A 24,621-nucleotide genomic window follows, 5' to 3' on the forward strand; every position below is an offset into this window, starting at 1 on the left:
GATGTTGATATATGTCAAAAAAAAGTTTCTTTAAAAAAAAAAAATAAACATATTTACATATACTAATTTATATTTCTATATCTAAAAAATTTAACTTATAACTTTTTTTAATTAAAAAGGAAAACTAACAATAAGATGAAGGGTATAGAATTAAATTGTATTTGTATTGAAAAATTGGATTGTATTTGAATTGTATACAATCAAATTATATTGTATTGTATTATGATAAAAAAGATATTTAAATTGTATTGTAAAATCGAATTTGTAAGATTGAAATTTAGTTTAAGGAAATACTAAATTAAATACTGAAAAAATATGAGTTACTATTTAAAATTCAAATATCATCAATAAGTTGGAGTGTATAGAATTAAAAAGCAGTTTATTATGATGAAAGAGATAGTTAAAATGTATAGTAAAATTGAATGTGTATGATTGAAATTTTATTTAATTCAAAAATTACTAAATTAAATATCAGAAAAGTGTGTGGATCACTATTTACTATTCAAATTTTAAATATTATCGATTAATATTTGAATAAATTTATATCTTACACCCGCCTAAATAGGCGGGCCTTATCTAGTATCTATATAAATAAGGACTTATAGAGACTTATTCCATAAGACTCAAGAAAGACATAAGAGAGAATCGAGAGAGGTTTAAGAGAGTTGTTCTAAAGACCTAGAGATTTAGTTTTGATTAGTTTCTAAATCATAATAAAGAAATGTTGCTCTTTATTCTCTTTTGTTCTTGAATCACATCTCGAATCATTCAGAGACTAAGTCAGAGCAAGTCGGTTTTGATTTGAGTTGGTATCAGAGCTTAAGTTGCAGACTCTAGGCAAGACATGTAGTACGTGACTTTCGTAAGCAAGATGGCGGACAAAAATCCACAACCAAAAACCAAGGACCTCGCAATTCCATTCCCATGTTGACATCGACAAACTACATGGTTTGGGCGATGTGAATCAAGGTGCTTCTCCGAGTTAGTGAAGTATGGGATGTGATCGATCCAGGATCCGCTGATCCAAAGAGAAACGATGTGGCGATGGTGCTTCTCTTCCAATCGATCCTGAAGCCCTAATACTTCAAATCGGTGAGCAAAACACGACAAATCAACTTTGGGACACCATCAAGTCTCGACACCATGGAGTAGACTGGGTGAAGGAAGCAAGGCTTCAACCCCTAATGGCAAGTCTAGACAAGTTGACGATGAGGGAGACAAACACAATTGACGAGTTTGCGGGAAAGATCTCCAGTATCGCGGCTCAATCGGCATCTCTAGGGGAGATGATCGATGAAACAAAAGTTGTGAATAATTTTTTGAAGGGACTTCCAAGAACCAAGTTCATTCATATTGTAGCTTCCTTTGAACAAGTTCTTAACCTAAAGTCGATGGGATTCAAAGACATTGTTGGGAGGATTAAGGCATATGAAGATCGGGTAGGGGGAGAAACCCAAAGTGAAGATCAAGGAAAACTATTCTTTTCAAATTCAAATCCTAAGTGTGGAGGCTATGGAAATTAGAGAGGAGGTTATAACAAGGGAGATTGTAACCGAGGAGGCTCTAACCGCGGAAGTTCCGGTAGAAGCAGGGGGCTAAGAAGGTCCACCTGGCGATCTCAAGGAGGAAAAACCGGTGATCACAATCAGAGGCAGAAGAAGGATCTATCCAAAGTGATATGATGGAGATGCGATAACGCGCGTCATTATGCATCAAGTTGTCCAGAGAAAATAGCGGGACAGCAAGAGACAAACTTGCACAAGATGCAAGAAGCTGAAGCACTTTACGTTCATGAAGTGGTGTTTTTGAACGAGGATAAGGTGTTCCGGAAGAACTATAATACCAACAATGCTAGTGTTTGGTACCTCGACAACGGAGCAAGCAACCATATGACGGGAAAGAAGGAGTTTTCTTGACTCTAGACAAAAAACTCAAAGGAAGAGTGAAGTTTGGTAATGACTCATTTGTCAACATAGTCGGGAAAGGATCCATGTTCTTTGTGGTCAAGATTGGAGAGAGAAAAGCCCTCAAAGAGATCTACTACACACCGAATTTGAAACACAACATTATAAATCTTGGACAAGCAACCGAAGGAGGATGTGAAGCATACATAAAAGGAGAGTCATTGGTACTTAACGATCCAAGTGGAAGGCTGCTTGTAAGAGTTATAAGATCATCAAATCGTTCAAAACACCAATGGACATAAGCAATCCTACACGTCTTCTACAAACTGAGGGACTAGATGAAGGACGTGTTGAATAACTTTTTGAGGGACATGCTGGTGGACTTGCTACTGAAGCTACAAGGACATGGCATGTTCGGTTAGGTTATGTAAGTTTTGGTGTTATGACTAACATGCTGAAGAAGGCTCTGGTCGTCGGAATGCCGCAATCTTTACACAAGATGAGTGCATGCGATGCATGTTTGGCCGAGAAACAAACAAGACACTCATTTCCAACCAAAGCTACTTATCATGCAACTCAAGCATTGGAATTGATTCACATAGACTTGTGCAGACCTATCTCACCACCAACAATGGCGAACAACAGGTATGTGTTTGTCTTGATAGACGACTTCTTAAGATACATCGAGAAGTTTAATACAAGTGTTTAGTTTTCAAGTTCTAGAAACTATTTACTTGAAACAACAATTTTTTGTAACATAAAATTCCTTAAATTTTCTTTTAAAAGTGGCTAAACATAGATTAATATTTTATTTTAAATACTAAGTATGTTTAGTATAATAATTCCCCTAGTATTTAATTTGTATAAATAAAAGATATTGTCTTATAATGTAATATATTATTACAATATTCATTATATCAAATGAACTCATATTGTATAGTAATATTTTGAAATATATTATTAAAAATTAGGCTTAGTTCATAAGACACTATAAATGTCATTTACATAAACATTGGTTAGTTTTAAGAAAACGAGAAGCCAATATTTATTTGTTCCAAAATAATACTCGTTTTAATGGTGTATTATACTTTCTTGCAAAGTATATCCCATCGATTCTTGCAGCCCAAGCGCGTAGTTGACCACATCGAGGAATAAGTCTTGGTCCTGCTTTGTATACTTCAACATCATATGAATACTCCATGCTATTGTTAGGTCCTTGCCTTAAAATACAATTCCATTTTGTTAAATTGGGTATTTCATCATGGAATTTAATTGTAAATGGAGTGGCATTAAAGTCTAATCTTTTCACGCCTAGATCATCAACATTGGAGTAACAATGATATTCGAGAATACGACCAGGAGCGAGTAGGTTAAGAATCACTACATGATTTTTTATGCAAGCTTGATTTAGCCCAAAACATGTAATAGTAACTAACATTAAAAATATGGTCACTAACATTAAAAATATGGGATTATTCATTTTTGGATATAAACTATTATTGGAGTAAGAAGGATATCAACATGTAGTATTTATAATTCTCTTTTTTGTGAGATATTTTTTCACTCTTTTCTTTAATTACTAGATACTCGTTTTATGATTTTAGCTAAATCTAAACATAAATAAGAACCAATTAAAACTTGTAACGGTTTTAGCTAAAGCTTATATAATAAAATAAAGTTTTTTGTAAACACAAATTTTGAGAAGCTACCATTTGCCTCTCCTTTTGACATGTGTTTTCTTTTTTTCTCAAATCAAAATATTTATACAATAATATGATATTTATTAAATTTAGTTATATTATTATACCAAAATTTATATCAAATACACTTTTTCTTATATTTGTTTATTTCATTTAAAAATATTTAATGCTAAAATAACTATAAATATATGACATTTATGCATAAACACAAATTCATAATCATTTTTGTTACATTTATATAATTGTTACAAAATCTGCAAAACAAAACAAATAACTGATATTAATTGTTCTTCTTTTGTTATTTTTATATTAATATGTTATGAAACACTTTTTTCTTATTAATAATATGTGATATTTTACTATTTTGTAATAGTTTTTCCCCTCTCTCTTCTTATATTTGTTTTATTTATTTATTATTATTTAAAAATAATTTATGCTAAAATAATTTTAGATATAAATATAGGACAGTGATGCATAAACAGAAATTCATAATCATTTTTGTTACATTTATATATTTGTTACAAGATTTGTAAAAAATCAAATAACTCATATTAATTAAGTTATTCTTTTGTTATTTTTCTGTTCATTTGTTATGTAACACTTTTTTGCTTCTTAATAATATGTGATATTTTAGTATTTTTGTAATACTTTCAATCATAAAAGAATTCCAAACTTCTAATTCATGGAAAACAGTAAAATACCCAAAATGATCCATATCGAAACTGTTTATAAACTTTTCTAGTCAAAATACCAACCAAGACATGCAAGTCGATATCACAGTTATTGTCTAACATCTTTGTGGGACAAGTGGTAGGCAAAAGAAGATTCTCATTTTGTGTCTAAAGCCCTAAAGGTGCAAACAAAAGTTTAGAGAAACCAGTGCCACGGAAATGACCACCTTCTTCAGCCTATCCACTAGTCTCAAAATTTTTTATATCCAGATCTTTTCGAAAGACGTTAGCACAAAGAACGATAAACTACAAAATATTGAAAATTTTCCTATACATTAGATATATGTTTTGGCATTTCAACCATTTAACATTATAATCTAAATCCCTTTGGTGATAAACATAGCAAGGTTTTATATATATAGTGGTTTCATTGGGCTCCCCAAGTGGAACTGATGAAACACGAGGCAATGGGTGTGAATGTGACACATTGTGGATATATATATTTTCTCTTTAGTGAAATTTATAGTCTACAAAAAAATTTCAAATCTCTTAATCGGTGTTCTGAAGAAAAAATAACGTCCGATTTCAGATCTCTTAATAAGTTCTCACAAAAGATTATCTTTTAATCAAAAAGCCTAAATTTTCTTCAAAAATGATATATATATATATATATATATATTTGAGAAATTCCCACAAATAGCACACTTTAAAGTGTTTTGGACAAAAATAGCATTACAAAGTTCTTTACACATAAATAGCACTCAAATAATTATTTCAGAAATTTCTAAAAGTGACAATAATAAAACCACAATTTTATATTAAATATATTCAACCAAAATAAATTAGAAATAAATTTAAAATGTTATATTTGGGTTCTCTATTTCCAAGTTAGGGTATATATTTCAACTATTTAAAAGAAATTTTGATTCATTTTAATATTAGTTTATGATATTATATTTAGGTTTCCTATTTCTAATTTAGGGTATATATTTTCACCATTTAAAAGAGATTTTTCATTTTAAAATTAGTTTGTAGTATTATATTTGGGGTTTTTTATTTCCAATTTAGGGTATATATTTCCACTATTTAAAAGTTTTTTTATTCAATTTAATATTAGATTAGTGTTTGCTCTCATTTTTATTTGGGAGATTAATACAAATGGTAATAAAAAACTTTATTATTTAATTAATTTTTAGAGGATTAAAAACTTTATATGCTATTTTTGGAAGTTTCAAAAGTATGTGCTATTTTTGGAATATTAAAGTTTTTTAGAGGTATTTGTGTCAATCCCCCTATATCTATATATATAACTCACCATAAATTTTGATATATATAAAGAGTAAAAGATTCATGAGAAGAAAGATGAAGGATCCCGTGTTAAAATAAAAAGAAAACATCTTAATGAATGTTCTTAGGAACTTACATTCAACAAGATGTTGGTGATTGACTTTAATGGGTATTTAAAAAAAAAAAAAGCTATTTACATTCAACCAACTGATGAAGATGTTCTAAGTTGTTTTAGAGATTTATGTTTTTTTCAGGTAAGATTCTTGGTGTATGCGTAAGATAGATATCAGAGTAGGATGAATTGGATTTTATTAAGAAATGTAAATTGAATCAAGAGTACAAAGGAGCCTTAAGATGATGTGCTTGAGAGCATCTTCAACCTACCTCTATATTTGCCTCTATACTCTATTATAGAGATCTCTGTATAACTTTGTTATTTGCAAAATTGTACTTTTACTTTTATTTCTGATTAAAATATATAAAACTAATAATTTGGATTGATTTTAGAAGTTTTGGTTTAAGTATCTATTTTAAAATTTGAGACTTCTATATGCAAAAGAGAAATTATATAAAATCTTAAATATATAGTTTTTTTGTTTCATTCCATTATATTTATTTTTTAAAATTATGTAATGTTTCTGTTTTCTCAATAAATATTTAATTTAAACAATAACAAGCATTCATGAAAATAAATGGGTTAATTTGCAACTTTTGTAATTTAAAGGTACTAATACAAAAAAAAAATAGAATCTATTTGAATTATTCTTTTTTAGAGGAAAAAATAGAGAATACCATTGAAGTAAAACTCATCTCTATTATAGATTTCATCTATTTTATAGACAAAAATAAGGAAATGGGTTGGAGATGGTCTGAGTGCTACTCCTTAGAACTTAAAAGTAAAGGTACGAAGAGGAAGAAATATATACTTATGCTGATGTGATACATTTTGTAAAATAACAAAACTTAATGTTACATTACTAATATTCACTTATATTATGTTTTAAATAATTTTAATATATCTGAAGTAATATTTCATACCTATATTCCACATTGTTTTATATAAAACATAACGAATTTGTACATATATGACATTTTGTTATATATCATAAATATAGATGAATAGAATAAAGGTATTTATTACATGTTTCGTAATATAAAAACAAACTTCGGATAGCAATACAATAATCTATATTTATATTTTTAATTGACTATTGTCATATGTATTTATCTATTAATATTACAAATTGTTTTTGTGGCTTCTAAAGATGGTAATAAATTGATTTTGTTTATAAATTTGATTAATTGCTAATTTCCTAAATTACCTCTACCTAATTTAAATATTAATATATAATTATTCATTAATTTTTATATAGTACGATTTTATATTTAATTTATTTTGAATTTTTATAAAATACATATAATTAATAAATAATAGATTTTTTTTATATATGATGTGATTCAAATTTTTAAAAACATATATATATATATATATATATATATATATATGATGTGATTCATGTAGAACTTTTTCTTTCTCAAAAAGAGAAAATAAGAAATACTAGAAAACACTAGTTAATAAAACTCAATTATTAGGGAAAAAAACAACAACTTAACTTTTAGTTTTTGGTACTCACCAAAAAAACTTTTAGTTTTTGGTGATGACGACTAGAAGCGGACAACTTGTGTCCACCACTACTATGAGTGCATTCTTCTCCAAGTCCCGACCTTTCTTGTTCCCCGAGCCATTTGGATTTTTTTTTTTTTTTGTTAAAAGGCCTTCTTCCATTTGGAAAATTGACATTACTAGTTGACATAATCTCTCGCTAAAAAAAAAAAGAAAAAAAAACTAATGATTTAAAATGCATGCACGTAATGTAACTCTGAATGCAGACTTTATGCATGCAAATTCAATTCATTGGTCATTACATATTTAAATTTTAAATAAATTAAAAAAGAAAATCGAATTATATTTTCTTGGAAACGGTTGAAAATTTAAGATCATTTTCAAAGTTTTTTTGGACCCTTCGTCTTCGTCTTCCTTTTTAAGTAGACCAAACTGATAGTGAGAGTTTACTTCAGATTTCTCTTCTTCGTCTTTGTTGAATCCTCTATAAAGCTTAGCTTTCTACTTGTCAATCTATTTTTTCGTGCCTACTAAGCCAAGTTACGTATTTAGGTTATTTCCAAAGTAACTCAGGTTAGTTCTTGCTGTTGCTTTGCTTCGATGAATAATCTCACAGAAAGACGAAGGGTCATCATGGAGCAGAACGAGAAAACAAGTCTGGTCGATAGAGTATTTTCTTGGTCTATCAAAGATATTCTCAATAAAGATTTCTACAAACAAAAGGTTTTGTTCTCTTCTAACTCTTTTCTTTAATATCTATCTTATTATTTTGATATTTAGAGATTAGCGTTTCTATATTTTGTAACAGTTGAAGACAGTACCGGACAAGTTTAGATCCGTTGATGAATATTATCAATGTTTTGTTCCTCACCTACTCATTGAAGCACATACCGAGTTGTTCTCAAGCCTCAAATCTGTATCGAAATCTCCTTTTGTTCAAATACGTTCTATGGAGACAAAGACGAAGCAATCAAGTGGAAGCTCATCAAACAAGTTGTTCTATGATATAACATTAAAAGCCACAGAGAGTTTAAGTGCCAAGTACCAGCCAAAATGTGGAGATCTAATTGCTTTGACAATGGATAAGCCAAGACGGATCAATGACTTGAACCCTTTACTTCTTGCCTATGTATTCTCTTCGGATGGTGATCTTAAAATCTCTGTTCATTTGTCTAGATCGATATCACCTCTTGAGAACTATAGCTTCGGTGTTTTCCTAATGACTTTAACAACAAACACTCGAATTTGGAATGCTTTGCACAACGAAGCTGCCATATCGACTCTAACCAAGAGTGTGCTTCAGGCTAATACTGTGGTAAGTGTTTAGAAAAAACTTTCTTTGGCATTTTTGCATATCTGATGACTATCTGAATCTGTTTTTACAAATATTTTGCATATGATGGATACGTTGTTCTTGATTTCTCTGATGCATAATGGTTGACTAATATTTTATGTTACAAACTTACAATTGACTATATATATTTATTTTTCTTGTGTTCTAGGGTTTAGAACAATGTTTTTGTTTTGGTAATGATTGAGTTATATTTTATGTTACAATTGAGTAATTTTTGTTTTGCTAATTGTGTTCCAGGATTTAGAACAGTGTTTTTGTTTTGGCAATGATTTGAGTTATATTTTATGCTACAATTTAGTAAATTTTGTTTTGCTTGTGTTCCAGGGTTTAGAACAATGTTTTTGATCTGGTAATGTTTTTAGTAATATTTTATGTTACATGAGTAAATTTTGTTTTGCTTGTGTTACAGGGTACAGAACAATGTTTTTGTTCTGAAAATGATGGGAGATCTGACCTTGTTTTTGGATATAATCCGGTCAACGAAATTGAACTCTTCCCAAGAGGATGCAATCTTGGGCTGCCTTGAGACAAGAAACTGTACCCATAAGAACAGTGTGAAACTGATATGGGGACCTCCTGGAACAGGCAAAACAAAGACGGTCGCGACTCTTCTCTTTGCCCTTCTCAAACTAAGGTGCAAGACAGTTGTGTGTGCTCCTACAAACACAGCTATTGTACAAGTTGCATCGAGGCTCTTATCCTTATTTAAGGAAAATTCGACATCGGAAAATGCTACTTACAGGCTAGGGAATATCATTTTATCAGGAAACCGGGACAGAATGGGGATTCACAAGAACGATCATGTTCTTCTCGATGTGTTTCTTGATGAGCGTATTGGTAAGCTTGGTAAACTGTTTTCACCATTTTCTGGATGGATGCAGAGATTAGAGTCACTGATACAGTTTCTTGAAAACCCGGAGGGTAAGTATGAGAGACATGTCTACGAGTTAGAAGAAGTTGAAAGAATGGAGGAAGAAGCTGAAAGGCAAGAAGTTGTTGTTAACATTCCTACGATTGGAGAATTCGTAAAGAAGAATTTCAATAGCTTAAGTGAAGAAGTGGAGACATGCATCGTTGATTTGTTCACACATCTTCCCAAGGTTTACCTTCCATATGATGATGTGAAGATAATGATTGCTTCTCGTCAATCTCTTCAGCGTATCAGATATTTCTTGCGGGAGAATTCTTCTAGGGTTGATTTCGAGGAAGGAAATTTCAGATTTGATTGCTTCAAAAGACTCAGTGTTGATTGCCTCAAGGCTCTACGCTTACTTCCAAAACGTTTTGAGATTCCAGACATGTTAGAAAACGAAGATATTAGGAAATTTTGTCTTCAAAACGCGGATATTATCCTCTGCACAGCCTCGGGTGCTGCGGAAATGAACGTGGAAAGGACAGGAAATGTAGAACTGCTTGTGGTTGATGAGGCGGCTCAGCTTAAGGAATGTGAATCAGTTGCTGCATTGCAACTTCCGGGACTGCGTCACGCCATTTTAATAGGAGATGAGTTTCAATTGCCTGCAATGGTTCATAATGAGGTAAGCACTTACCTTAAATAAAAAACTTTCTTTTTCTTAGTCATATATGCTATAGTATTGTAATATGGGAATAATGTGGCAGATGTGTGAAAAGGCGAAATTCGGAAGAAGCTTGTTTGAGAGATTGGTTTTGCTTGGTCACAACAAACACTTGCTTGATGTTCAATATCGAATGCATCCTTCTATTAGTCGTTTCCCCAACAAGGAGTTTTATGGTGGGAGAATCAAAGATGCTGAAAATGTTAAAGAAAGCATTTATCAAAAGAGGTTTCTTCAAGGAAACATGTTTGGCTCATTTTCTTTTATCAATGTTGGACGTGGAAAAGAAGAGTTTGGTGATGGACATAGTCCCAAAAACATGGTTGAAGTTGCTGTGGTTTCTGAAATTATATCAAATCTTTTCAAAGGTATTAATCTTTTATTGATTTGAGAGTATATTAATCTGTTTTTCATTATTCTTATAAAAACAAATTCGTTTATTCTTTGAAACAGTTTCATGTGAAAGGAGGATGAAGGTGAGTGTCGGAGTGGTCTCACCTTACAAAGGACAGATGAGAGCAATCCAAGAGAAAATCGGAGATAAGTACAGTTCCTTATCAGGTCAGCAATTCGCTTTGAATGTTCGGTCCGTAGATGGTTTCCAAGGAGGAGAAGAAGACATTATTATCATCTCCACCGTTAGAAGTAACAGTAATGGAAAAGTGGGGTTTCTCAACAACCGTCAAAGAGCTAACGTGGCACTGACTCGAGCAAGACACTGTTTATGGGTGATTGGGAACGAGACAACTTTGGCTCTAAGTGGTTCGATTTGGGCAACACTGATAAGTGAGTCTAGGACACGTGGATGTTTCTATGATGCTACTGATGAGATGAATCTAAGAAATGCCATGAATGAAGCTTTGCTTGAGGATGTGTCTTCGAGTCTTGGATCTCTTTCGATTAGGAATGGCCATGGAAGAAGAAATGTGTGGTAGATTTTTATATGAGCTTGTTTTATGTTATTCTGTGTTTCCTATCAAAACTCTGTTTTGGATTTTTATGATGTTTTATGGTATTTATGTTTTTCAATTTTTATTCGTTTCACTTTGATGAATGTTCTAAACTCTGTTTTTTGCTTTATTGGTTCGTTAAGTTGTGAAAGATTTTGCTTAAGTTTTGGCTTGGGTCGTTTTGAACCATTTTGATTATTTCTTCTTCCCTTATCAAGAACATTTAAACGGAAAATAGCAAATTGTTTACTTTTTAATTTTTTTTTATAAAAAGAGTCTAACACTATGATATAGTGCAAGAGTAAATATCTAACCCTACCATGTCCTCAATACACATCTTAAATTCTTAATTCAATTATGCTTTTAGTTATTATGTCTAGAAGCGAGTTCATGAATGCTATGTTCTTAAAATCCCGACCTTTCTTCTTCCCCATGCAATTTGGAAAATCAACATTACAATTGTAACTCGTAAACAAAAAAAGAGAAGTAATGATTTAAAATGGTTTAAACAAAAATAAATCTTTACACTAATACGTTCACTTTACGCATGCAAAGTCTCATACATGGTTCATGATCTCTACATAATTCAAATTAAATTGACTAAGATAGAAGAAGTTCAATTAACAAGATATTCTTGGAAAATGTTTTTATTTGACATCATTTTCCAAAGTCTCTTTGGACCTTTCACCTTCTTTTACCTTTTAAGTTTACCGAAACTGATAGTGAGAGTCACACCAGATCTCTCTTCTTCGTCTCCATTGATTCTTCTGCACCAATCCTCTAAAAAAGTTACTTGTCATGTCTTGAAAGACAAGTAAAGCCTTTTCGTAATTTCTACCGTTGCTTTGATGGACACTAAAGAGATACGAAAGCTCTTGGAAAAAAACGAGCAAACAAGTCTTTTCGCTAGACTATGTTCTTGGTCACTCAAAGATATCCTCAACGAAGATCTCTCCAAGGAAAAGGTCTTTGATCTTTTTTTTTTAACCATTTCTTCAGTAGCTTTATCTTCAGTACTTACTTATTTTTGTATTTTTGTAACAGATAATGACAATACCAGACAGATTTAGTTCCGTTGATGAATACTCTCAGTGTTTTGTTCCTCATTTACTCGAGGAAACACGAACTGAGTTGTTCTCGAGCTTCAGATCTTTATCGAAATCTCCTGTCTCACGAATACTTTCTGTGGAGACAAAAGTGATTGAATATAGTGGAAGGTCATCGATCAAGTGGTTCCATGATATTAAATTAATGGATTATGCAGACGATAAAAACGAAATATATGAGCCAAAGTGTGGAGATATTATTGCACTGAGTCCTCTGAGTTTGACAGAAGAAAGGCCAAGAATCGATGACTTGGATCCTTTACTTCTAGGTTACGTTTTCTCTGTGTATGGTGATTCTAAAATCTCTGTTCACTTCTCTAGATCCATTTCTCAGAGTGAGAAACATACATTTTGCACAGGTGTTTTTCTCATTAATATAACCACAAACACTCGAATTTGGAACGCTTTACACAAGGATGCTGCCGATTCCACTCTGATCCAGAGTGTCCTTCAGGAAGATGCTTCGGTACGCATTAAGAAATAGTCTTGATCCAATTCAAATTTCTTTGTAACATAAAAACAGAGCTCTATCTTATGCTTCAATGGAGTGATTTGTCGGTTAACTTGTCTTGCAGGCTACAGAACAATGTTTTTCTTGTGAAAATGATGTTGATGGTTCTGATTCTGACCGTGTTGTCGATATAATACGTTCAGCAAAACTGAACTCTTCCCAAGAAGCTGCGATTTTGGGTTTCCTTAAGACAAGGAATTGTAAACACAAGGAGAGTGTGAAACTGATATGGGGACCTCCTGGTACAGGCAAAACAAAGACGGTCGCGACACTTCTCTCTACTCTTATGCAACTAAAGTGCAAAACAGTTGTATGTGCTCCTACAAACACAACTATTGTAGCAGTAGCGTCAAGGTTATTATCTTTATCTAAGGAAACAATTGTGTGTGCTCCAACCAACTCGGCTATCGCAGAAGTAGTATCAAGGTTCGAATTCTCTACCTTATTCTATGGAACTTCTATATTAGAACGTACCACTTACGGTATGGGGAATATAGTTCTATCTGGAAACCGCGAGAGAATGGGAATTACGAGCAATAAAGTTCTTCTCAATGTGTTTTTTAATGACCGCGTTAGTAAACTTGGTAGACTGTTTTTATCTACTTGTGGATGGAAGAAGAGGTTAGAGTCAATCATAGATTTTCTTGAGAACACAGAGACTAAGTACGAGCAACATGTAAATGAACTAGAGCTTGAAAGAATGACAGAAGATGAAAAGAAGAAGGAAGAAGTTGAAGAGAGGACGATGCAAGAAGTTGTAAACATTCCAACATTTGAGAGTTTGTGAAAAAGAAGTTATATGTCTTAACTGGGAATTGGGGAAGGATATGGCTGATTTGAGCACTCATCTGCCTAAGTCTTTCATTTCATCTAAAGATGTCAAGAATTTGATAGCAGCCTGCCAAGCGCTTCACCGTGTTAGATATTTCTTGCAGGAGAATTCTTCTAGAGATGATTTCAAGAAAGGTGGTTTTAGATTCAATTGCTTCAACAAACTCATCAGTGTTGATGCCCTTCAGGCTCTCTGTCTACTTCCAAAATGTTTTGGGATTTTTGGTTTAGCAAATAATGAAGATATTAGAAAGTTTTGTCTACAAAATGCTGACATAATATTCTGCACAGCCTCAAGTGTTGCTAATATCAATCCGGCGAGGATAGGCTCTGTGGACCTTCTTGTGGTAGATGAGACAGCTCAGCTTAAGGAATGTGAATCAGTTGCTGCATTGCAACTTCCTGGACTTTGTCATGCTCTTCTAATAGGAGATGAGTATCAGTTGCCTGCAATGGTTCATAACGAGGAATGCGATAAGGCGAAATTCGGAAGAAGCTTGTTTGAGAGATTGGTTTTGATTGGTCATAGCAAACATTTGCTTAATGTTCAGTATCGAATGCATCCTTCCATTAGTCGTTTCCCTAATAAGGAGTTTTATGGTGGGAGAATCACTGATGCTGCAAATGTTCAAGAAAGCATTTACGAGAAGAGGTTTCTTCAAGGAAACATGTTTGGTACTTTCTCATTTATCAATGTGGGACGTGGGAAAGAAGAGTTTGGTGATGGACATAGTCCCAAAAACATGGTTGAAGTTGCTGTCATTTCCAAAATCATATCCAATCTTTTCAAAGGTATTTGCATTAATATTTATTGATTTGTATAATCTTTTTTTCATTATTCTTTTTGGTTAATTTATTTGATATTGAAACAGTTTCAAGTCAAAGGAAGCAGAAGATGAGTGTAGGAGTTATTTCACCTTACAAGGGACAAGTGAGAGCAATCCAAGAGAGAGTTGGTGATAAGTACAATTCCTTATCAGTTGATCAGCTTTTCACTTTGAATGTTCAATCGGTAGATGGGTTTCAAGGAGGAGAAGTAGACGTTATCATCATCTCTACCGTTAGATGTAACGTTAACGGAAACGTGGGATTTCTCAGTAACCGTCAAAGAGCTAACGTGGCATTGACTCGTGCAAGACATTGTTTATGGGTGATTGGTAACGGGACCACTTTGGCTCTAAGTGGTTCCATTTGGGCAGAACTTATAAGTGAGTCTAGGACACGTGGATGCTTCTACGATGCTGTAGATGATAAGAATCTAAGAGATGCCATGAGTGATGCTTTGCTTGATGATGTGTCTTCGAGTTTTGGATCTTTGTCGATTAGGAATGGGAGAAGAAATGATTGGTAGAATTTTTTTTGGTCTTCTTTTATGTTTTTGCTTTCCCTACGAAAACTTTGCATTGGATTTATGATATTTATCAGCAAATCTTAGTTATTTATTTCTGATGGGCTTAGCTCAAGCCACAGTATTAAGTATTAACACTTTGAAAGAGAACCATATTTTTTTACTACAATGAAGTGATTTGCGGGTTTACTTGTCTTCCAGGCTACAGAACAATGTGTTTGTTGTTGGAATCATGTTGATGTTCTATTAGAATAAAACAAAACAGATCACAAATCTCTAAAATCAAATGGTTTGATCCCAACAATTTTTTTTTGATACCAAAAAGGGATTTTGTATCATTTCTTTGGGTTAGGTATTGCTAAAAATAACAACACTAGTTATATACTATCATGAATATATATCTTACTTGGTCACAACGTAACTCATATGATTCAACTGAAACTAAACAAGAAACTTAAGAGCAAAGGTGCAAAACATAAAGACCTGTTCAACAGTTCAAGACTTTGAGCTTGCATATTTGATATTACAACAAAAGGAATTAAGCACATAAACACAGTGGGGTAGCTACATAGTGATGCCTAAACCCCTAATCACAATAATTTTTTATGCTTAATTTCCCGAGAATCCAAACATACGTAAGAGGAAGGTAAGAAACTAAGAAAGAGTCGTCTCCACATATCTTTATAAAAAAAGAGAGATAAGACATGATTTTGTTCTCTTGCTCTCTTACCTCCAAAACGTGAAGCTTGAAGCTGGTTGTTCTAGAATATATACCTAATCAACAAACCAAACGAAATTCGAACCAGATTTGTGAACCGAAATCCGGATTTATTAAACTGATGTATTTTAGGAGATGATGCCAATGTATTTCATACTTATGATCCTTGGTGGGATGAAGCATGCTTGTATCTGTGCAGGTCTTGGTTTGCTTTACAACGTTAGCAGATTCTTTTACTTTAAAGGCTATTCTACTCGTGACCCTAAGAATCGTCTCACTATCGGATTTGTTCTTCATCTTTCTTTTATGTTTTTAACAAGTTCTTGGAGTTCAAAATTGTGATGTAGTGATACTAAATTGAGTTCCAGCAGAATCTAGTATAGTTGAAATTTAACTTAAGGAAACAAAACTACAAAATTTGCTATGTATAGATGTTGGAATCCTAGGCTTATGTCTCTATATTATGTGTTTCAAACTTTCAATGACTTGGTAGCAGTTATGATCTCTGATGTAGCATGATCAGTGATTTGTTTTGTTTTTCTTAGCTTCATGTACTTTTGGTTAACAAGCCTAGTTTACTGTTGAAGAGACTTCACTCTCATGGCTCAGCTTTTTTGGTTCTGTCCTTCTACCTTGGGAAACTTAGCTTTTTACATTTTTGTTCATCAACTAACTTTCACATGATGCAGACATTGAATCTTAAAACACTTTCAAGCTTGTGTAAAAATTAAGCCTCCATCTAGCTGGAAAGTAGCAAGAGAATGTCTAGTAGTTGTTATGAGAATTATGGATAAGAACAAGCTAAGGGAATTAGAACACGAGCATGTTTGATACGTATCTAAATTCTCAATTGATTCTGCATCAAGTAGGTGTAGTAGTAGTAGTAGCCTGTTGATGAACTCTCTCTTCCTCTGTCTTGCAGGAAATATGCCTTCTTAGCAATGCTAGGTCTGGCCGTTTGCACTACTCATTTGCTATTACCTTACTTCGCAGCTGAGCCTAGCCCCTCTTTGTAAGTTTATTGTTTGATACTTTGATTAATCTTCACTTTGCCATACATCGAGGTTGCTGCTTGATTTGTGGCTCGACACTTTGGTTTTGCAACTTTAAAACTATAGTTTGTTTTTATGATTTCGTAACATGTGTATACTTTCTTCAGATAATGCTTTCAAAATGTTGAATATCATAGAATTTGTTAATCTACTCGCTCAAACTACAAATTCACAAGGTGATATAACTTTTGATTTTGGCGTGTTACATCAGTAAGCATTAGTCCTATTCTAAACTAAGTTAAATTTGCCACTTCCATTGACAAAATAACCTCTCTTGAAACTCAAACAATTAAAAATCATCAATCTTTGTAATAGCATGATTAATTATAAAATAACAAGAAAATACTACGTATCTAAATTAATCTTGAATTATATTAACACAATTTTTCTTTGCTCACCACACAAAAAAATATATATAAAAAATCGTTTTACCAAACAAGGCAAATAAAAAAGATGGATCAGAAAATAGGCTTGGATTTTCTCAAAAAAGAGAAATCAATTCGCTCAGATTGTTCAGCTTCGATCATTTGGAGAAATAATCCTCACTTCCATCTAATTATGTGAAACTAGTTATAAAATTGATTGTATATAAATAAATAAAAAAAGGGATCAGAAAATTGGCTTGGAATCTCTCTGAAAGAGAGAAACATAAAATCGCTCCGTATAATCAGCTTCGATCATCTGGGGAAATAATCATCACCTCCCAATCTTTTTTCCAATAATATAAAAACTAATCAGAACGAAAAAAAACTAACATGCAAAACCAAGAAAAAACAATTTTTGATACAAAAAAAACGATTAGGGTTCGTAGAATTAATGAAATGATTAGGTGATTTATATAGGAACGTTGGTGGCTCTGACCAAAAAAAAGAAAAAACCTACATCCTCCAAGAATAAAATTAGGGTTTATCAAGTGGGCTGTTCTTTGGGCCTATTTTGACCTTTTTGCCCAGTAAAAAAATAATTGAAGATGGACCTGAACCAACAAAGTGTTTTTCAATTTTCTGTAGACGTACGAGCCTACGAGGTGGTCTATAGAGAATGATTCCTCATCGTATTACTGATCAGTGATCAATGTGACAAATGTGTATAATGTATATGTTATAAATAAAAGGTAAATCCAAGAATGTATAAAATTAAGTATTGCATTGTATTATGTTTTTTCTCATTATGTCGAAATGAAGAATATAACAATGTATGTTTGATGACTTTTTCAAACACTCCTTGTATACCAGTAGGGGTGGGCATTGGGGTAAGCCGTTTGTATTTGGGTAAAACCCAATCGGATACCAATCCTTCGGATAAAGAAGTTTAAGATCCAATAGGGTAAATCTAAATTATCAGTTCGGTTTCGGTTCGGTTCCAGTCGGGTTCAGATAAGTTTGGTGTAGAATTTCAGGCTCTTTTGGAACCGATACCAGAATTTTCGATTTTTAGGTAAATATATGGATTTTCGGGTAAAATTTTGGGTTTCGGATAAAATTTAGATTTTCGAATAAAATATTCAGGTATTTTCGGGTAGAGGAATTTAGGACCCAATAGGGTACATCTTCGGGTTCAGTTTTGGGTCCAATTTTTTGGGTCGGTTCCGGTTCAGGTAATCGGATCCAGTTTTTTTTTCCCCAGCCCTAATACCATTATCGTCAATGTTTCCTACTTACTTTTGGATCCGCTCTCAAGTGTGATTCAAGTAACTTATAGTTTGAATATATATTTAAACAATTTTTACTATTCAGAATCTAAATGTAAACATTATTAATGGAAGTCTAAAGATTCAAATTAGTTTAATTGTTGAAGTATTAGAGTATCTCCATCAAGGAGAAATCCATTTAGTTTCTCAAACAAAAAAAAATATTAATATTTTATTATAATTTTGTTTTATGATTAAATTTTTATTTTAGTAAAAAAATTGAACCAATTGAAAGTAAAGAAATATTATGATTGCATGTAGAGAGTATCTCATAGTTTCTCACTTGAGAAACTTTCTACATTCTCTCTTTTTTTTAATTATTATTTTATTAGTGAGAAACTCAATATTAAGATACTCCTAATGGAGATGGTCTTATTATCTATGCCGGTTTCACTTTTTCGTTTGCCTAACATTACTCAAACAAACCAAGAAGCTTAATCCCTAAATAGGTCTATGCATAATTAGGTTTGCTATTGATAGCCTCCACTTAGAACCACGTCCGTCTTCGTAGATTATCACGTGGGTTGTCCAGCCAAAGATATCACTTTAAGATGGTTCACATTGTATCCATGGTCAAGTCTTCATGAATTACATTAGTCCCTTATTATTTTTGTTGGTCATCAAAATAAAAGAAAATTTGTAAGGTTATCATATTACCTCGAGAAATTTGAGATTTTGCATAATTGTTTGATATCAATCGATGCAAGCAAGATTTAGACGTTTCTTCAACATAAAATTTGTAGACATAAGGTGAATTTTTAGACTGATGTAGATAATGCTTTCGTTAGCCCCTATGAATATAAAATTTTAGGCACAAATCGTAGTCATGAGTCACCAAATCAAATGTCGGTACTCGGTACACTTGGTTTGAGATCTCTCCCTATAAAATGGAACTAAGTTTACCTGTTGACACCATCCTTTCTTTCCGACTCTACCTTTGTTATCCATCTTATTCTATTTTCTAACCAACGACAACAATGACAAACCATCATCAAGAGTCCTTAACCACTTACCCTAAACCGGGTCCAACCAGAGAACAAGAACAAGTTGACGAAGAAATGATGAGCATGCAAATGCAAGCGTTGAGGATCACAAACTCATTGGCTTTTCCCATGGTTTTCAAAGCTGCCTTAATTGGAGCTTGGCGTCCTCCATACGATTGTTGCCCTTGAGGAGGGCGTATGGCTCTCGCCTTCCGAGATAGCTTTTGGTCTCCCTACCAAGCCTACCAACCCAGAGGCACCGATGTTGATAGACCGTATGTTACGGTTACTCGTCAGCCACTCGATCTTGAAATGTCGTTTAGTTGAAACCGGAGAAAACAATCGAACCGAAAGTACCCAAAGGGTATATGCAGCGGAACCGGTTTGCGCTTTTTTCGTAAACCGTGGAGTCAACTCAGGTTCTCTCATGTCCCAGTTCATGTTGCTCCAAAGCCAAGTCTTTTTCAAAACTTGGTACGTTATACGTACCTAAATATTTGCAAATCAGCCAAATTAGTAGTTGATCCTCATTTGTATTAAACCGGTTAATAACCTCTTTACTAAACCAATATGCGATAAAGGTACTCTATATATACACGTACTTTCAATGAACAATAGAAGATTTATGTTACAGGACACATCTGAAGGATGTGATACACGAAGAAAAAGATGCATTCAGTTCTGCCCATGGCATGGGACTCTACGAATACGTTGTACGGACGAACAATTCGCTGCTATATTTAACCAGGCAATGTCAGATTCCTCTACCATGATCATGACGAAGATTTTAGAAGTTTACAAAGGATTAAAAGATGTAAATACTTTAGTTGATATTGGAGGAGGACTTGGCACCATTCTAAATCTTGTCATTTCGTCCAAGTATCCTCAAATTAAGGGTATCAATTTCGATCTAGCCGCAGTTTTAGCCACTGCTCCTTCTTATCCCGGTACATCATTTGATCAATTCTGACAAGTTGAAAATTGATTTAATTTTATTTAGTCTTACCAAAATTAATTTTTAGGAGTTGAGCATGTACCCGGAGATATGTTTATAGACGTTCCAAAAGGAGATGCAATCTTCATGAGGGTAAGTTATATACATATACATACGTTATACATATACATACGTATCTTGAATGGAAAATTTTATGATTACTATAATTTACAAACTAAAATTGTTTACGTAGCGGATATTACGTGACTGGAACGACAAAGATTGTGTAAAGATATTAACAAATTGTTGGAAGAGTCTTCCGGAAAAGGGAAAAGTTATAATAGTTGACATGGTTGCACCATCAGAACCAAAGAGTGACGACATTTTCTCTAAGGTTGTCTTTGGTACGGACATGTTGATGTTAACACAATGTTCGTGTGGTAAAGTGAGGTCTTTTGCTCAGTTTGAAGCTTTAGCCTCTGCTTCAGGTTTTCATAAATGTGAAGTAAGTGGTCTTGCTTATACATATTCTGTTATCGAATTCCACAAATAGATTCAGAGTGTTTACCAAAACAAAAAGAAGCAATAATATGATTTCGTGGGAGGAAATTATGAACTAAAAATGTTTTTCTTCAATGGTATTTTAATTGTGTGTGATAAATATTTGTTGTATTGGTTGTTTGTATTTCACTCAAGATTGTGTTGATCGTTTAATGTCAACAAAATATAATAATTCTGAATTTCTGATGATCAATGTAAAAATTGTTTTCCCTTGTACTTTATACTAAATCATTGATAATAAATAAAAATTATATTTAAATTAAACAATACAAAAAAATCCGAAAAAACCACGGCGTAGCGCGGATGATCACCTAGTAATTGATAAAAATGGAGTGTTTGTTGGAAGCCCATATAACAATATTTGATCCGTTTTTTAAGGTTTATAAGAATTAATGTAACGATTAGGTCTCTTTATATACGAACGCTGATGGTTTTGAGTTTGACTGACAAAAAAAATAAAAAAACCTTAATTCTCAGAAAACAAATTTAGGCTTTCTTAAGTGGGCTTTTATTTCGGCCTGTTTCACATTTTTGGCCTAATAAGTAAATAACTGATTTTTTTCATATTACGAGGTGATGGTCTATAGATACTTTTTTTTTTTTTTTTTTTTTTGCAAATTAGAGAATGAATCCTCATCGTATTACGGAATTGTATTATGGTTCTTTTAGTTATGTCGAAACAAAGAATACAACATACATATCGATTAAGTGTGAACATAAGTACATAACAATGTATAACATTAACTACGACATTGTCTTATGATTTTTTCGTCATGTCGACATGAAGCATACATCATTTCCTACATATAGATTGTTTATATAGAGGTAAAAGATACGATTGAATGTAAATTGGAAGTGGTTCCTTTTCCTATACCAGTATCGTCAGTGTTTCCTACTTACTTGTGAATCTGACATCACGTGTGGTTCAAGTAACTTGATTGTAAACTCGAAGTTTTACTATTCAAATTTAAAACTATATATAGTATATTAGTTGTGATATTACCAGTGCCGACTCTTGGGGTGTGCTGGGTGTGCCAGAGCACCGGGTCCCATTTTCTAAACATTTTTTATTTTAAGGTCCTTTAATTTTCCATAATTGCAAATTAGGACATAAGTTTAAAAATATTAAATAATTAATTCTTGTTCTTAGTTCTTGTTTTCTAAATTTAGGATTGAATTTTTTCATAAGCGAAACTAACTAATCTATTTGTCTATGACAACAAAAACTAAAGCCACATGGTTTGATCCAAAAGAATTCGTCCAATGCTCTCCTTCATGCTCTAGTTATAATACTAGATTGAATGCCATAAAGCTGTAACACTATGTATAATGATTGATTTATTCTTTCTTTTTTGATCAAAGTTTCTAATTATCATTAATAAGAAAGATATTACAAAACAGAAAGCAGAGCGTTCTTCGCCAAAAAATCCGCTTGGCGATTAAGAGCCCTAAGAATGAAATTAAAGGTGCAGACAGTAAAATTAGAAGATAGAAGCAGGATATCGTGTAGAATCTCATGAAGTTCCTTCTGGTGGATCTTCAAATTGAGAGTTTGGACTGAATTCATCGAATCTGAAGTGAAGAAGAGGTTTTGAAGTGCCGATTCCACCGCAACTCTAACAGCGGCGAGAGTTGCCATTGCTTCGGCTAACAAAGGTGAGCCGACAAAGGAGGTGGAGCCTGAGCCTTCCAAGAGGGTGGTGCCGTGTGGGTCTTTGAGAACCCAGCCAAATCCAGGATTACCATTTTCCTTCCATGAATTTCGATTTATTTAACATCATATTTTCACCTTCTAAACACTAGAAATCATCTTCTCTCCATTTGTCCTAATAATTCAACATAAAATTTTAATTTTAACGTGTTCAATAGTTTTTTAAAATAAAATTCAATACTCTATCTCATTATTTTCTTTCATTGAAAAATAAAAATATATTAGTTTATCTTAAACAATTGATGTCAAATAATTATGAAGAAATAAAAAATCTTATAAATCCAAACCTCCAATAAAAGAATTACACGTTTCACTATCCAAATAAATTAATCCAGTAGATAATTTCTTGCTCATTTCAAGTGTGTTGCGGCCGGGTGCGTGCATACTCGCACACAACCTCCTCCTTTCGACGACCACTCATGGTACTAGTGGTCTCCAATTTTGCCATTTTGTTTTTTTCACACCCTCATTATATATATATTAAAATGCTCATTGCTCGTAGTTTAAAGCCCACATAAATTCTCTAGTAATCAATTGGAAGGATGATAAAGAAATAGTTTGAGTATAAGGAAGATGTTTAATTGAATTTAAGTTTGGTTTGGAATAAGAGCTTCGGAGAAATGTACATAAGTTTTCTCAAAGAAGTAAAGATCTTACATAACGATGACATGTAAACATTTGAGCTTCAAATACAATGATCATTATATTGTTTTGCAGATTGGCGATTGCATTGAATTAGAAACCAAAAAAAAATATATATATATATATATGTTCTTTACTTCATTTGTATGGTCCACTTTTAGATCCTTTACTTCATCGTGCTCTCTACTTTTGGAATTTCCTTTGCTTTTCTCCTCTTCATCTACTACATAGAATCAAAAATGAAAACATCTTTTTTTTACTCAATATTTACTCGTACTGACCTTGTCTTTTAATCTCTTTGTATTACTAAGTTTATGCTTCATGTGACAAAAAAAAAACAAAGATATAATAGACTGCCTATTTCTGTATATTTTCAGGTGATCATATTCTTATTTCAGGTGAAAGAGAAGGAGAAACACAATTTTCAACCACAAAAAATACTTATCCGTAATTCTTATATTCGACAAAATATTTGTTACACTACCACTAATCTGATAATCATATATTACAGTTTTTGTTTTTTGGGTATGAATCATATATTATTGTTTTTAGGTTAATGTTACGACATCTAAAACCTAAAAAGCATATTGGATATATACTAATGGATCATTTGTCTAGTTCAATATTTTCTCAAAAAAATATGATTTGTGTGAATCTTGGTGGATTTTAACATATGTAACTAAGCAAAATTTTGCAGCAATTTAGTGAGATAATTAGAAAACACTAAAACTTTGAATTGATATCTCGCTTCACATTCAAATGTGAAAACATATATTTTTTACTATTTAAAACATTAATCGAATTTACACGTTTTCAACTGAAAAATAATTTCATTCTATGCTATAAATTAAACTTGTCGAAAATATAGCTAGGTACAACGAAACATCACAAATATACATAAAGAAAAAATCCCAGAAAAAAACATTTTGAAAGTTTTTAATGTGATTTTCCCTATACTAAATTAATTTAGCATTTAATGATTGTTTTGTAGGAATTTTATCTAGCTAAAATGTTCTTACCTAGTAGTTAGAAAAGCATACTAGCTGGATCACTTTTGAAAATGTAATTTTTTTGGTAAGCGTTATGAATGGTAGAAATTAGTTGAGTTATGTTTTCGAAACATAAATATTAATTTGTAAGGGTGATTCAACTAAATTAGTTTATTAGTTACATTGATTAATATGTGTGAATATAATGAACCATAACTATGAAAACATCCCAGCGAATAAAAATGAGAAAATTTGATCCCAAATTACAAGTAGGTGAGGGCAAGTTTACCCTGACTAAGTTACGTACCGTGATTATAATTCTCTCATGTGGCAAGATATTTATTTGGTTAAGTCGTTCTAACAAAGAAGAGAAAGCCAAATTAATTAGTTGGAGGACAAAACATGACCTTGCTAAAACGAAAGGTATATGACCCACACACAATAACATATTCATAGAGATATGTCGTATCTTACCATA

General features: G+C 32.5%; 4 protein-coding genes, 2 non-coding genes and 2 pseudogenes across 10 annotated transcripts; 5 read left to right on the forward strand and 3 right to left on the reverse strand.

The window, feature by feature from the left end:
* Positions 1-992: 992 nt before the first annotated feature.
* On the forward strand, positions 993-2,597 carry AT5G37145 (annotated as a pseudogene; the record flags this gene model as incomplete). Its single annotated transcript has 1 exon — positions 993-2,597.
* Positions 2,598-7,819: 5,222 nt separating this feature from the next.
* AT5G37150 (P-loop containing nucleoside triphosphate hydrolases superfamily protein) lies at positions 7,820-11,052 on the forward strand (the record flags this gene model as incomplete). The annotated part of the gene is made up of 5 exons (NM_123074.2): positions 7,820-7,909; positions 8,001-8,501; positions 8,957-10,078; positions 10,161-10,485; positions 10,571-11,052. The coding sequence occupies 5 exons, from the start codon at positions 7,820-7,822 to the stop codon at positions 11,050-11,052; spliced, it is 2,520 nt and encodes an 839-aa protein (NP_198531.2).
* An 863-nt stretch (positions 11,053-11,915) lies between these two features.
* AT5G37160 (P-loop nucleoside triphosphate hydrolase superfamily protein) lies at positions 11,916-13,471 on the forward strand (the record flags this gene model as incomplete). The annotated part of the gene is made up of 3 exons (NM_123075.2): positions 11,916-12,032; positions 12,112-12,639; positions 12,749-13,471. The coding sequence occupies 3 exons, from the start codon at positions 11,916-11,918 to the stop codon at positions 13,469-13,471; spliced, it is 1,368 nt and encodes a 455-aa protein (NP_198532.2).
* A 40-nt stretch (positions 13,472-13,511) lies between these two features.
* On the forward strand, positions 13,512-14,866 carry AT5G37165 (P-loop nucleoside triphosphate hydrolase superfamily protein; the record flags this gene model as incomplete). Its single annotated transcript, NM_001344163.1, has 2 exons — positions 13,512-14,307; positions 14,388-14,866. The coding sequence occupies 2 exons, from the start codon at positions 13,512-13,514 to the stop codon at positions 14,864-14,866; spliced, it is 1,275 nt and encodes a 424-aa protein (NP_001330391.1).
* Positions 14,867-17,084: 2,218 nt separating this feature from the next.
* AT5G05375 lies at positions 17,085-17,187 on the reverse strand. The gene has a single exon (NR_142828.1). It is a non-coding gene; the product is annotated as an other RNA (small nucleolar RNA).
* A 51-nt stretch (positions 17,188-17,238) lies between these two features.
* Positions 17,239-17,338, reverse strand: AT5G05385. Its single transcript, NR_142829.1, has one exon. It is a non-coding gene; the product is annotated as an other RNA (small nucleolar RNA).
* A 1,885-nt stretch (positions 17,339-19,223) lies between these two features.
* AT5G37170 (O-methyltransferase family protein) lies at positions 19,224-21,041 on the forward strand (the record flags this gene model as incomplete). 3 transcript variants are annotated; one of them, NM_123076.2, is made up of 5 exons in its annotated part: positions 19,301-19,438; positions 19,500-19,688; positions 19,941-20,253; positions 20,329-20,393; positions 20,494-20,936. In NM_123076.2, 5 exons carry the CDS (start codon positions 19,301-19,303, stop codon positions 20,791-20,793), a joined length of 1,005 nt encoding a protein of 334 aa, NP_198533.1. In that variant the 3' UTR covers positions 20,794-20,936. The 3 variants fall into 3 exon arrangements, with proteins under 3 accessions (NP_001331864.1, NP_001331863.1, NP_198533.1); NM_001344165.1 differs by having other exon boundaries at positions 19,224-19,780; positions 20,494-21,041; NM_001344164.1 differs by having other exon boundaries at positions 19,224-20,253; positions 20,494-21,041.
* A 1,150-nt stretch (positions 21,042-22,191) lies between these two features.
* AT5G37175 lies at positions 22,192-22,960 on the reverse strand (annotated as a pseudogene; the record flags this gene model as incomplete). The annotated part of the gene is made up of 2 exons: positions 22,192-22,551; positions 22,910-22,960.
* Between the last annotated feature and the right edge of the window lie 1,661 nt (positions 22,961-24,621).

Source organism: Arabidopsis thaliana, chromosome 5, assembly GCF_000001735.4.
Source record: "Arabidopsis thaliana chromosome 5, partial sequence".
NCBI classification, from domain to species: Eukaryota; Viridiplantae; Streptophyta; class Magnoliopsida; order Brassicales; family Brassicaceae; genus Arabidopsis; species Arabidopsis thaliana.